Below are 15,291 nucleotides of genomic sequence, written 5' to 3'. Positions count from 1 at the left end.
CTTGAAATTTATTAAAGGCGTTGAGTTTGTTACAAAAGCAGTCATTTGATGGCTGTCGCTGCAGTGATTTAAAGTGGAATGAGCTTAGGCTACAACTTCTCGGAAAGGGTTTACTATTAAAATGTGAGTTAAAATACTCTCTTGAGAAGTTGTTTCTAAATTCACTCTTTAAAGTATAGCCACTAAAAATGTAAATATATTTTTAAATAAAAATATATACAGATAAACTTCACTAAGTTAAAGTTAAAGTTAAAAGTAATAAAAGGAAGCTGTTAACCTTTATTTTTCTTTAGGCAAGAATAAAAAAACCCCCCAAAAAAACATTTATGCCAAATTTCAAAATTAAACGTTTTTTTTTTTGTTGTTGTTGAAGGATCCAAAACCAGGGAAAAACAATGTGATAAAAACACATATGAAGTTGCTGAACACTGGCTTGTTTTTCTCTAACAAAAGTATTGTCTGACCACTAGAATATGACTATTGCAGAAGGTGGAAAAGAGCACCAATTTTTTTTTCTTTCCCTCATCTTAAAGATCCGATAACAAAAAAGACTTTTCAGCTTTTCTCTTGACATTGAAATGAGGTTATAGTGGAAACAGCACAAACATTTCAGATGGCTTAATATTTATTTGCTTTGGTCAGTTATGGGTTTCTAAGCCAGACAAGCAGATGAAGTTCTGCAATCGTGTTGTCAAACATAGTCACTAAAGCCAAAACTCTGTTCAGCTAAAATCATTATCTCAGAGGTGATCCAATCCTTCATACTGGCTCTAAAACTCACTCCTATAGTTGACAATTTTGGTTTACCAATTGGAGAAATTGGGCTCTTTTTCTACACAAATCGAATTTAGCTCTTTTTTCCCCCCTCATTCATATTGTTATTTTAAAACCACATATAATCTCAAATAACTATTATTAAATGTCTTTTGGCTTTTTCCTAAGAGAACAACACTACTGTTTGAGGAATCTTAGCAAACAACAATGAAAGATCCAAGCTGTAAGTTGCCAAACAGCTCTCAATATGGCATTTACTGCAGAACATGCTCTCATATAAGCAAGCAAAAAATAACGATGGTTTTGTGGCTATAGGAAGCTTTTCAAATATCTAGGTCTGTTATCTAATTAAGGAAAGAACGATGCAAATATCAGGGAAAGTCGACATCATCTACTTCATCTTTACACAAATTGCACCTTGACACAGGCCGAGAGCGCTTGCTGTGTGATGTGAGCTGTATTTTATTCATGCTTGGTCAACTTTTATTTTTTTGTTGTGATTATGATTCATACTGTCCTTAAAGAGCAGGGTAAATACTTTACACAGCTTGTTTTTATTGAAACCAGCTCTTAAATTGGCTGTGAAACAAGATGGTAATTATCAAAGCAAGACTTGGAATCATAAAAACAGTTCAAAAAAAACTCCAGGCGTTTGTTTGTTTTGGCATATGAGTTTTTTTTCTTGTTCAGTGGGATTTTATTGTTCTTTCTCAATTAGCACGTTCGAAATCATTCAGCCGATAGACTCGGGCATGCTTGTCAAAACACACTTGTCTGTCATGGAGCATTAATTTCATTAATTGGATCCATTAGCCAAGCCCCCTAATCAGTTTTCTTTATTGTAAATAGAGCAGCTAAAGCCACTCGCTTTGTTACGGTTGCCAGTTGAACATTAAACGTTGCCATCTTGGAAATTACTTAAGCATTTATAATTGGAGGAATTTGAAATTCCTGTAATCTGTCAAAGTAACAACGCACTTCTTGGGCCGAGACGACCATAGCTGCGCAATTTCAGCACATAACGCATGTCATGACGAATAGAGGGTGAAATTCGCTCACCCTTTGCGGTGTTTGACTGAACTGATACATAAAAGTGATGAATACGCTAAGGTTTTCTTGTCAAAATTCGGCGTCTTAGTTTTGTTTGGCGGCGCGGCGTGAATTTCCTGAACGTTTCCACGAAACCTGCCAGCTCGCCCACACCCGGAGATTACGAAGACAAACTATTTCGCTGACGGATCCTAAAGATTGTCTTTTCTAATGATACAGAGAAGAAACGTCACAGTTTGCTCGAAAGGAGTTCACATGGCCTCGATTTTCATTTGTCATCTTTGCTAACATGATGAAAAATGGACTTCCTAATATGGTGTCGTTGTATGTTTGTCTCCTGTGTTCAGTTTGGATAATTTACGAGCAGGTGATGATTGCAGCGCTGGACTGCAGTCGTGACGATCTGGCCTGGGTAAGTTTTCTTTAAGTAACTTTCTCGCGCTCTTCTTATAAGCTTTCAGGTTAGGTGCCCTGGAATTACGATGGATGTTGATGGAAACAAGGCTGTGAGGGACAGATTTACGGACTTCACAGTGGTATACGCTGTATAAAAGTCCTATGTCAGGGCTGCCCAATCCTGTTTCTGGAGATTTACCTTCCTTCAATGTTCAGCTCCAACCCTGATCAAACACAACTGATCCAACCAATTAAGACCCGTTATACTTCAAGCAAAATTATTTTTCTTTCTTCGTTTGAGGGCCAAAAGAGTTTGAAAAGTATGAGTGACTGAAATTTTTTTCCGGACATAGCCTATAAGTTTGATTTAAAAACAAAGGTTTATTTATTGTATACCTTTTGAAAGAAGAAGAAGAACAAAAGGCAGCAGCAGTATGGTGTAATATTTGTTTGCTTTCTACCTTTCCTGTCATTCTTTTCATGACCTTGGAAAACTTGAATCTGGCATTTCTCTAGGACACTTTTTGAATAACTCTTGGGTTGAGACAAAGTTTCGTTGTAATTTTTTGTGGGAATGTTCACTAAATTCTTAAAGTCTTTCCAAGAGCAATCGTACAGGTGCTAAGATTTCTTTTAAAGTATGTCCGGGACTTTAGGATCTGAAGGAGCACTTGATAATTGCAGACAGGTGTGTTTGTTAAGGGTTGGAACTGAAATCTATTCTTTTGTGCGTTTCTATAATTTTGTGTGTTTTTCAAAATCATCAACTTACAAAAGTTGCATAAAACAATTTTGAATATAGAATGTTTTTTCAAAAAAACATTCCGCCAGCTGAACAATGGGTTTGTTGTTATAAAAACAATCAAATGGATTAAAATTCTAATCAGGGATGTTCCGTATCCTCCTTGTTGACTTGAGACACTTTCAGTAGTCAGTTTCTGAGGTTCTTACCAGTGGCTAGGAAAACAGCGGGAAAAACCGTCTGTGAGCATGATGGGTCAGCCGGGCTAAGCCACAGAGCAAACTTTCCATCTTAACCAAGAAAACATTGGATTTGACAGTAACCATTCCTCACCAAGTCATAAGTGTGTGAAAAAAGAGGGGCCTGTTCATCTCGGTGGGAAAGAACTGGTAAAAGTAGCATCCTGCTTCTGCTTTTTATAGTAGCCAGTGTGGAATTGTGGGATCCCGCTGTGCAGTGCTCTGAATTCTCACCCACGTCACTTGCAATTTTTCACATCTTCCCTCACAGCTGTATGGCCGACCTGTTTATCATGGCACCCGTGGACAGGAAAGTTACTGTTTCATTTTATGGTCAGCAGAAACCTTAGCTGTAATATTGTCTTGTCAAACTAGTCACATCACACTTTTTAGAGTAGATCTATAAAGTTTTTAAATGCTGTGGATGAAAAAAAAAATGTATGAAGCCCACATTTCATCACCCTTGAGAGTTGTTGTATAATTTTCAAGTGCTCTATAATCTAGCAAGCTTTGCATAGTCACTCAAACTCTGGTGCAAAGAATACTTGCACAATTTTTGGGGTAAACAATTATGACTTATGTTTAATGTTTTAGTATTTTTTTTGTTTTAATTAATGCTTTACTATGTTTTAGTCCCTTTTAAACGAAAAAAGTACTTTTTTCCAGGTTTTTTTCCACGTTTCATTGTATCATATTTGATCAGTTGCATTTAATGTATCAATTCCTGAAACACTAAGCTTTTGAATTTCTGTAGAATGTTTTAAAAACATTTAATTTATCTCTGTTCACAAATGCAGTTTGAACTTTGTTTATCAAAGAATTCACGCAAAAAATATTAGGCAGCACAACTGTTTTCAACATTTACATTTATAAGGAATGTTTCTTAAGAACCAAATCAATATATTGAAACGATCATGTGTCACTGAAGACTTTTACATTTTAAAATATATTCAAATAAAAACATTTGTGATAATATTTCAAGATATTAGTATAAGTATTTTTAAATAATTTTTTGTGGAGCATAAGAAATTTAAAAAATATTAGTGTTGACAAACAATTAATCTCATCCAAAATAAAGATTTTTGCTTGCATAGTATAAGCGTGCAATATGTAACAAATATACACAGTATGCATAAATATATAATGTAAACAGAAACTTTTATTTTGCATTTGTGGTTAATCAGTGATTAATCGTTTGACAGCACTAAAAACATTTAAGAGCATAATGTTTGAACAGTAGTGTACAGTAATAATTACAGTGTAACAGTAATGTATAAATATTACAATATTTTTATCTTAATGTGTAAAATATGAATAATATGTTGTAATATTTATCTTTATCTTAAAAAAAAATTAGGTAGATTTTCACACTAGCTCAATCAACAGCAAGAGGACTTTGACAGACCAGTGGAAGACAGAGAATGTTTACGGAGACTGTTTGTTTGTAAAAGTTGCATGTTCTTTTGGTTAACCCCATCGCTGTTGTTGTTGTGTTTTGCGTAGAGTTGCCTGCAGGAGCTGAAGAGGCAGTTTCCAGACAGTCACAGAGTGAAGCGATTAGCAGGGATGCGGCTGGAGGCTCTGGAGAGGTAAGACACACCGCAGCACCGTCTTAACACCACGGCCTTGGATTAGCTACAAGGGAGGGTGAGGGAGATTCTGGGACGTAAGTGGCAGGATGCGTGGGAAGGGAGGCTGTTTATTTTGCAAGCCACCGTTCCTTCTGCTAAGTGGAAAAGCAAGGGAGAGAACAGTTTAGCCCTCGGTAGTCCTGTGGCTCTTTTGCCTGAGCGAGAAATTCTGAAAACGGAAGTGGTCTTTCCCGCTATTATTCTGGGGGTCCCTCTATGCTTTTTTTTTTTTTTTTTTGCTTTTTCTGATTCTGTCTCCCTGCTTGAGAAAACAAGACCTGTAAACATAGTACCTATGCTCTGCGTTTCCTCTCCGAGAGAAATTCACCCTGTCTCTATGTTTGAGCAAACAATTAAGAAACTCGTAAATTAATGTTAATGTATAGAGTTTCAGCATGATTTCAGATCTGTTTCGGTCTGCGCAGCATATCTTCGATGTGTTTATCAGTTATGCCTGAGGCTGTTCCGTAATTGTGAGTGATTGCGCCTGCACGGTCAGATTAAATAAACTGCAAATTTGAGTCTAATTGCCATCAGACGCTCGGCTTAAATGAAACTCTCCCCTCCACTCCCACATGGTTGAATCCTACATAAATAGAGTAAGTCAAAGCGGCTGGTGCCATGTGAGATGTGCCAGAGAATGATTGAGCTCCAATGTGGATGTGAGGAGAGAAGTGGCGTTGGAGCTCAATGATAATAAGAACCAGAGCAGCTTCTGTTGTTGGTTGCGAGGCTGAAACAGGTTTTGATCATAATACAGCGCCAGCATCAGCTTTGCAGGTTGTCCCTCATAAAAAACGAGCTCGATTTCATCTTTCATTCGACATGACAAGTGAAGTGCTTGTGGCATTGTCCTCCCATTCTTCAGAAAACACTGTATGAGATCAGCATCGTAATTCATAACGTCTTTTCAAACACTCTGCTCTCCAACCCTCGGTTCAGGTTGAAGGGCCCGTCGGGTGTATTTATTTATTTATTTTTGCATCTGTAACTCATAGACGTCTCTCCTCTGAATGCTTTTTAAGCGAAATGCGCTTCCAAACGATGCCTGATTTGTGGTGGAAGTGCAGGCTGATTTGTTTAGAGGTAAATCAAAGTGCAGGCAATCACGTTTGTGGATTACGCTGTTTCTTTGTGGAGCTAGTAAACCTCACACAACACTGGCTATTTGAGAAGGTACAATAATGACTGTTTATTTCTGCCGCTTGGATACGTAGCCTCGGTCACTATAGAAACAAGCCGCTCTGTAAACAAAAGTTGGTTACTGTGAACTTTATGTGATAGCCCTACCACTTAATTTCACATGACTGGTGTTCCTGTTGATTATCCTTAAACATGATCTTTCTGTTGAAGGTATGAGGATGCCAATAAGCTGTATGACTCAATACTACAAGATGACCCTACTAATACGGTAAGCAAAAAAGTGTGGTTAAAAGTTGTTTTGCTCTTTTAAAAAAGTTTTTTTTTTTTTTCCCTAAAGTCAGCTGTATATGTTAAACGCTTTCTCCCCTCAGTGACCTCAGCTGCTAAAATCACACACAACACACACACACACACACACACACACACACACACACACACGCAAAGCGCAGTACACACAAAGTGTGTGAGGTAACAAAGACCATTGATTTATGGACTTCAGTTGTATTAAACACGGCAGGGGCAACCTCAGCAAAAATAAATGCCTTGTCTTTTGAAGATGGGGATTTATCGCTTTTCCTGAGACTCCATGGAGAGGTCCCAGGGGTGCTAATTTTTTTCCCTTCGTTTTTTTTACCTTTAACCTTTGGATAACCCTAAAGGAATAGTTCATCCAGAAATGAAATTCCGGTCTTCGTTTAATCACCCATATGTCATTCTAAACGCATAAGGTTTTGTTTCTTCACAAATCAATTTTTTTTGTAGTTTGAGTGAATTGGTTGATCTAGTACATAAAACCAGTCATGATGATTCATCCGAAAATGTACTCATTCTTGAGTTCAACTCAATGACAGTGAAGTTAGGATCAGTGAATAACAAACTAAATTTTGTTCTGTTTTTCTGCACTACCATTCAAAATGCCAATGCTCAAAAATTTGATTAAAAACAATGCTGATTAAATAGTAATATTGTGAAATATTATTGCAATTTTAATATCAATATTTCAAAATGTAGTTCATTCCTGGCAAAGGATTGACAAAGCAGAATTTTCATCAGCCAGCTCTAGTCTTCAGTGTCACATGATCCTTTAGAAATCATTCTAACATGCTCTAGGAAACCAACTTGTAAATATTGAAAACATATTTGCTGCTTAATATATTTGTTCCAGATTTCTTTGAATAGAGAGTTCAAAACAACAGCATTTAGGTTAAATTCAAGTTGAACTAGGGCACATTTTGTCATTGAGATGGCAGGAGAAAAATTGTCCATTTATCCTGAATTAACCCCTATTTAAAAGAGAAATCTGCCGCGACATAAATGTCTTAACCATCAATTGAATGCTCCTTTTGTGAGTAAATATATCATTTAAAAAATAAAAATTTACTGACTCCAGACTTTTGAACGGTAGTGTATTTTATTTTTGGATGAACTCTCCCTTTAAACTATGTGGTTCAGTCTTTATTTATTATTTAAAGATCACTTAGGTATTAAAAGCCCAAATGTACCGTTAGCTATTGATTTGTCTTGTCTTGGCGTAACACATGAAGCCTGTTTTTTATTCACTTAATATTTATTGAGTTTCAGTGGAGTGGTTTACAGTATCCAAGTATGCTCCATGTTTTTCCAATATTTTTCCACCATCACCTCAAAACATATTGTACCTGCCCTTCGTTCTTACATAAGGGCTGTGCAGCCATGCAAAAAAATAAATGTTTTAAAATGTTTTCATAACCTTATTTGTTTTGGCCCTTCCCTGTAGACGCGCAAACACATTTTTTTGCGCCGTCTTTACACATGGACCTGCTTAGATGTTTTAAACATATTCTCTCGGCTGGCAAAGTATTTGTGATGAAGCAGATAGTTTTGTTCTTTGGACATCGTGCACGGATTCCACACCTCATCGTCTGTCTGTTTTGAACACATGGAAGCTTTGCTGGCAAAGTCAATAAACCATCATGTGCACTCTGGTGGGACCCTGTTCTCTCTGGTGATCTCTCTCTCTCTCTCTCTCTCTCTCTCTCTCTCTCTCTCTCTCTCTCTCTCTCTCTCTCTCTGCGAGCTTTTGGCCTTAAAGTGACAGTTCATCCATAAATAAGAGTCTGTCATCATTTGCTCTCCCATATACTGATTTTCATTCTTCCATGATTTTTTTATTTTTTATATATTTTTAATGTCACTCTTTTGCTATCAATTATAATGAATAGGGAGTTGTTACATTTCAAAAAGTATGTAAAAACAGGACAAAAATATAATAAAAACTCAATTTTGGTTCTTACACTTTCTTTTTAAATCTTCTAAAGTCACATGCTTTATTTACTGATAATTATCTCTTTCATTGGACGGATAACATTCCAGACAATTTTGACTGCATCACTGAACAAGGGAGTTGAATTCAAATACCATATCAATCTGATTCATAAATTCATTGCTGCTGCTTTCATTAACTAAACCTGCCAAGTTAAGCAAGAACTACTTGTATGCCCGTTTTTGATTTTAGGGTTACTTTTTGACACTTTTTAATTAATTAATTTATTTTTAATAATTTAGGACACTGAAAGCCTCTGTCCTCATTCTGTTTTGTTACGACGAAATGTGGCCAGGATATTCAAGCGGGTTTGGAACAAGTAAATAAATAATGACAGGATTTTCATTTTTGCGTTTTTCATTTTAAAACTATTGCTTCGAGCTATCACCGTCTTCATCTTGTGGGTGCAAAAAAAACCTCCTGTCCTCCGTCCTCTCGTCCCTGCATTTGTTATATCATTACCATTGATATTTATTTAACTATCTGTTACTGTTGGACCGAACTGCTCCCATCCGTCTTTCTCGCTCTGAAAACGAGAGGCCTGCACTGTTTGTTTTTTGTGCATTTCAACCGAGGCACTCTCCCTATTCCCATGATCAAGGTTAAATTGCAAGCACATTTAACGGCGTGTAAATGGGAAGTTGAGAAGATCTTCGCAAAATGGATATCATCAAACCAGTGCGGTTACATTATTCTTCACAATCTAGTAATCATATCGCTTTGCCCCTCTGTTAACATCCAAAAGATATGAAACAAATTTCCCCTCAGGGAAATGTTTCCCAGTGTCCTAGTGTTATCCAAGCCAAACACGCTTTGGAAAAGAATGTGGCAATAGCACGATTTTTTGCAAACGTCCCCATCAAAGTCTTGCGTTTTAAGTGAACTTTGTCTTGCATAGTAATAAAAACCATGAGGTGAAATATGATCTTTCATTACTAAACACCTGCAGGTAGAAATATAATATTTACACACATACCTTTTGTGAAATCTACTGGGTAAACTTAAACTTAAATATTATTAAACTGGGTTTTTATTTATGATCTGTCATTTCAACCCAAATTTGAATTGTCATCATCAATATAATGAAATGGTCCTTTTACACAGTTCAGCAGAAAAATAGCTGGAAAATACTGTCCAACCACGTCTCATTACCTCATCAGTCTCTCGCAGAAACCGGCTGCAACCATCATCTCCTAAAAGGAAATGTGCATTTGTGAATGATCACTCAGACAGCCATGATTTTTTTTTTTTTTTTTTTTGTGAACCAGGAAGTCTGGGAAATGAAGTGAAATGGGCTGACAGATTCTTAAAGATTTGCTTGATCGCTCTGTGAAATGTCATGCTGTAGTAGTTTACTCTTTCAGGACGTATCATTAGGTGGCTCTCTATGTCCAAAAACCAAAACAGGCCATCAGTGACACGTTTCTCAGTGAAAAGCCGAAAAATCCCATGTCTTATCTTCATACTGAATGCACATTGACAGGACATGGAAGGCTTGGTAGGATTCACCCACTTAATGGAAATGGTGTAGGCGCGAACCATGTGAACCACCCTGACACATTTAGGTTCAGCCCAGATTTTTCTGATGGCCCTGAAAGAGATTTGCCTGTTTCCTGATATCCAAACGCATGTCGCTTTCCATCAAATCCTATGCGTATTGAGGAAGGGAATGGAAGAAAACCATGAAAGAGTTGTTGTGCGATGGCAGCTAGACTCTATTTTCCCACAATCCAATCCCAGGCGGGGTGACAAGAGGTTGTGGTATAGGAGGGATGACATCATCTAGGTCACCTGTCTGTAAATGCGAAGCTTATCTAAACGCTGTGTTTTTTAACATGTTCAGTGGAATGGGATGAGGGCACGATCCAAGAAAATGGCGGAAAATTGGCGACTACTGTGAGGACTTGTGAGGCATCCCAGCATGCGGAGCTGAGATTGGAAACTGAACTGTTGTAATTATAGGCTGTGGAATAGATGTGGTACCCATTAACCAAAATTGTTGAATCAACAAAAATTGCTCAAGGTTTCTCTGCCATGGCGGTGTCCAAAAAATGTTCGAACTCCTAGCCCTTCCATCGCTCATTATGGTCCAATACCTACAGCAATGATTTGGAGAAGTTCTTCCTGGCTTCTCTCGGTCTGTCTGTTTCTTTATCTCTTTATCTCTATCTCTATCAATCTGTCTGTCTGCTGTTTCTTTCCGTCTATCCATTTGTTGTTTCTTCCATTTATCCATCTATCACTCGTTCTATGATAGCATGTCTATTCTTCATTCTATCCATCATCTATTTTGAAGTGGTCTACCTCTACACACCTAAAACAGTGCCAACTGCTAAACACTTAAGTGTAATGTTAACAAGCTGTTTACTTTAACACTGATTGACATAGCAGGCTTTTACTGCATTCACTGAATTTCAGCACTTTGACTCTGCCTGTAATTCAGCAGGATAAACATGGTTGTGCTTGTGAAAGCAATTGAGGTCAATGAGAATCCTCCTGAGGTTGACCCCTAGAATTACACGCAATTACAGTGCAGAATAAAATGGAGTTTGTAAAGGTCAAACAGATTTCTTCTGAACTGACACTACTTTTTGGTCCAACTGTTTTTTTGTTTTTTTTCATACAGTTCTTAGAATACTGTTTGACTTTTCTGTGCAACACAAAAAAGAAGATATTTTTTGCCTATATAGTGAAGCTAAGTGAGTCTTATGTTGGTTTACACTCTTATGGGTTTACTTCATGTACATTTGGAACATTCTTTAAAATTATTTGTGACATTAGGGTGAGCAAATGATGACAGAATTATCATCTGTCTTTTAGCATTGCTTGAATTTGAACTTTTTTTACATTTTAGTTTCTTTTGTGAAAACACAACTCTGTTATGGGACCGTTAAGCCTTTTAAACACTATTAGAAAGAACTCATCGACTGCTACTGATAATTTTTTTCTCAAGCTGTTCCTTTTGGTCTGGATATGGTGAAAGCACTAAAAGGTAATTTTTTTATTTGAGGACGAATTTGAAGTCAGGTCGTGTCGGTGCACCACAGAGCTTAGAGTCAACTCCTCTTCACCCTGTGGGAACAACGTTTGCCTTTGAAATCCCTAGAGGTGGGCTCTCAACGGCAGTCTGAAAGTGGAGCCAGGGGTTGATAGAAGCAGCCAGGTCCTTCACGGTGAGAGCCACTCAGAAATGCTGAAGAAGTAAGAATCGCAAAGAGAATGAAAATGAGATGCTGGCCTTTCCTGGATCACGTCGAAAGAGAAGTGAGAGGGAGGGAAAGAAATAAAGAGACTGAAATGGTTTGGAATAGCTCATTGTTTAATAAAGTTTCGTAAGACTCTCTGGTCTACCAGCCTCCGTATGTTTTTTGTCAGTGCCAAGTGCACTAAGAGGAAACGAAAGACAGATATGAGGGCCGAGTAAATAACCTGCGGTCGCATGCAGCCTTCCGTCTTGTTCAGTACCGAGTACAAAGAAATCGGTTCGTTGGCAGAAACTGAACATTAACAATAAAATTTGATCGCTTAAACTATTTGGAATTGCCGTTTGATTCCGTTCCACAGTTTCTTTAAATACTTTTGGAGGATAAAGTTATATAGCGATGAAGAACGCGTACAATAATCCAAACAGCTTGAGGTTGTAGCTCTAGCCTTATTTCACCTGTCATCTGCAGCCTGGTAATGTGAAACCATGTCTTCCGCTGATCCAGTAAGTACTATCAGACTTGCGTACAGTAGGGGTTTGGCAGTTCATCAACTCCTTAGCTCGAGCAGCCAGTGAAGCAGGTTCGTCTGGCCGCCTGGTTGATGGATAAGTGGATTTGGAGTGGCGGTGGTATCATAGCAGTTCCAGATTTATGGCCTTTCAGACGTGACTCATGCCCGGCTTGATGGAGCTTGGTCCGTGCTGTGGTAGTAGGGAAGACCCACTCTATCAAGTGCCAGTTCATAAATAATATCTGGGGCACTTCTAACGGTAAAGCTACAGCTCTTCGCTCTGCTTTCACCAGCGAAGGGGAAAAAAGAGCCGCTCCTGGAAAAGTCGTCGAACCTGGCGTAATACTTTCTGATTCAGATTGATGAGATTCTAATCCGCCTGAAGGTCACTTCTGCGTCGGAACAAGGCAGACATTTGTGGCTGATGCAAGCTGGGCTTTGTAAGTTTATGTGAATGCATATGGCCCGCGGCTGTTTGGCAATGTGTTATATTCACCACTTGAAATGGGTACTTGCTCTTCCTTATGTGAGCAGCATCCTTGCTGATGCTCGTGCGCCAGAATCCACAGACTTTCTAATCTGATAAAGACATTACTTTTTGGTATCTGCTGTTATATTACTTATGACTTGGATGCAGTAATAATATGCTTTCAAGGAAATGTCATATTGGACAATCTGATGGTGCAAGGCTGTTTATTATAACACTGCCTCAGGGGAGGGGGGAAAAAAAGGAACTGCAACTGTCCAGTGACTGACAGCATTTATTTCACTCTGTTTAAAAGAAAGATATATGCTTTTAGGCTGTTTTAAAATATACATTGTAACATTCACAACCTAGGACAGGAAATTTCTGTACTTTTTATCAAATATTTGATATTAAATATTAAGACAAAAAAAATATGTCTCCCAAAATACATAATAAACATGCTTTTAGTCTGTTTTGCATAACAAAGGCATATTTTGATTTGAGGCCCCATAACATTTTCCTGAGATCTTGATTTATGACACAATTTAAAAATTAGGCAGATTTGAAATAATTAAAAATAGTGTCACTAAAATAATGTAATTTTTATTATATGCCATTTTTGAAGACCATGGAGAGGCAGTGGTCATGATGAAACATCCTTTGGTATCTCAGAAAAGCCCTAAATATGCTCTGTATAGTACACCCAGACCTAAAACTCGAAAGAAATTCATTAAAATATATTTTCTGTAATAATCCACTTTTTATTTGAAATATCAAGTGTGTAAAATAAAAAAAAAAGAAAATAAGCCACAAAAATAAATCTGTTTTGTAACATCCCATCTATAATTATTACTAACAAAATGCTAAATCAGATTTTTGGCAAGCACAATTTGCAAGTCAGAAGTCTGGATATATAAGTGACAGATGATACATTTCTGAAACTGAAATAGTTTTGTGACAATCAGACAATATTTGACTTTAATGTAATATATCTAAACTGATTTTTGCATTTAAAACTGAATCAGTATTTATCTGATCTAATCTCAGAAGATGACAGTAAAATACAACTATGTTAGATTGTTTTTGCCGTCGCTGTTGTCTTCAGAGTCTGATCAGAAGAACCCCAAGGGATTGCAAAGATTCCTTCAGCTCTCACAATACTATGATCATTTACACATCCCTCTTTCTTTCACTTTTTGCTCTTTTCTGTTGCTAACAAACACTCGAAACTCTAAAGCGTTAATCCTCTGTTGGTCAACTCAACAGGCAGCAAGGAAGCGCAAGATCTCCATCCTGCGAGCACAGGGCAAAAGCAGTGAGGCCATCCGTGAGCTCAACGAATATCTGGAGCAGTGAGTGTTTTACAAGAGGATTTAGACCCCCCCTTTACTTTTTCCTTCCCCTCCTCTTTTTAATTAAAAAAGGTTTTGCATTTGATTGAGTTGGCCCCCAAGCCTTTCCCTAACCCCCTTTTGTTCACAGTGGCCTTTCTGATGAGCTAACTACCACTACTCTGTCTTGCAGGTTTGTGGGAGATCAGGAAGCATGGCATGAGCTGTCAGAACTCTACATCAATGAGCATGAGTAATGATTTTTTACCTAATTTCAATTTGGGAGTTTTTTTATTCTTTCAAGAAGTTGATAAAAACATGAGGGTTAATCAACAGTCAACATAACTAGAGCATATACACTTCTCTAAAAAGTGAAAACCAGGCAAAAGTGCATTTATATCCACGTACCGGGTTTCAGTTAGCTCAAATGAATTTAACAGGAAAATGCAAAATTAATGTTAATACATACTTCAGTGCGTGCAAAAGCAGTAATTTGTTTCATCAGGATGTCAGTATTAATTAATTAACTTTTATTTTATTTTTGCACCATTTCAGATTTTAGTTGTTGTTGTTTTTTCAGTATTAGTCGATATTGGATATTTATGTTTTATATTTTTTATAAGTTTTTGATGCCTTAAATTCACTTGTGTCTTTTGAAATAATTCCTTTTTTTATTAATAATTTTTAGACAAAATAGTACTTAATTATTTTTACATTATGGGCATAACCAGTAAATGGCAGATGTAAATAATTATCAACTAGTTGAAAACAATTGGTTAGCTAGAATTGGTTAAACATCTTTCCAGAAAAAAAAAAAAATGATGAGCATTACAAATCTCAACAGATTCACTGTGTACCGTTTAGTTTTCAGATTGACTTTGGCGTATTGTTACACAATTTTGAGTTTTCAAAAAACATCTAATCAGCCACCAATGTGGGAGTAAAATGTCCAGAAGTTGTCCTCACGGAATGTGATGTTTACGAGGGTTATGAGGTCACATTCACCAGCATCTTGCAGGTCATTCTCAGGACCTTCGGTTGACGTGCGACGGTTGCTGCAGAGCTGTGGGACCCTCTGGAGTAAAAGACGGTGAAATGCCAGTCTCAGCCAGGGGCCCTGCTTAAAGCTCCGTGTCTGTTTGTCCTATGGAGTAGGGCTATAATAGGATTTGTTCCTTGAGCCCCCTCTCCAACTCCTGGGATAAGACTGTGCTCCCCTGCTGATAACTCTTTTGCCAGGGGTTACTTTCTGCCAGGCATCAGGATTGCAGGAAACTTACTTTATGTCTCCTCTCCTCCATCCTTCTTTAATTGTTTTGGTCTTATTGTCCACGAGGGGGGCTACGGGGTGTTAGTATGCGTGTGAGAGAGAGAGAGAGAAAGTTGGTTGTCCCGGTCGGAGGGTGCTGGCTGTAGGAATGCAGCCGCTCGGTGAGAGCACCGCTTATTGGATACCTCACGGTTTTGTGTAAAGGGCTTTATTGCTGTAGCAGACAGAGG

The 15,291-nt window shown here is 37.7% G+C and overlaps 1 protein-coding gene across 2 annotated transcripts in view; it reads left to right on the top strand.

Annotated features, from left to right (window-relative positions):
- Positions 1-15,291, top strand: part of emc2 (ER membrane protein complex subunit 2) — a 28,954-nt gene that overhangs the window by 1,640 nt on the left and 12,023 nt on the right. For both annotated transcript variants that reach the window (XM_043261302.1, XM_043261301.1), the window contains exons 3-7: positions 2,172-2,236; positions 4,705-4,790; positions 6,186-6,243; positions 13,727-13,812; positions 13,985-14,044. In XM_043261302.1, coding sequence (XP_043117237.1) covers positions 2,172-2,236; positions 4,705-4,790; positions 6,186-6,243; positions 13,727-13,812; positions 13,985-14,044 — 355 coding nt within the window. The remainder of the gene's footprint in view (positions 1-2,171; positions 2,237-4,704; positions 4,791-6,185; positions 6,244-13,726; positions 13,813-13,984; positions 14,045-15,291) is intronic.

This window comes from Puntigrus tetrazona, chromosome 16 (assembly GCF_018831695.1).
Source record: "Puntigrus tetrazona isolate hp1 chromosome 16, ASM1883169v1, whole genome shotgun sequence".
Classification (NCBI taxonomy): Eukaryota; Metazoa; Chordata; class Actinopteri; order Cypriniformes; family Cyprinidae; genus Puntigrus; species Puntigrus tetrazona.
This window is presented reverse-complemented; position numbering and strand designations above follow the sequence as displayed.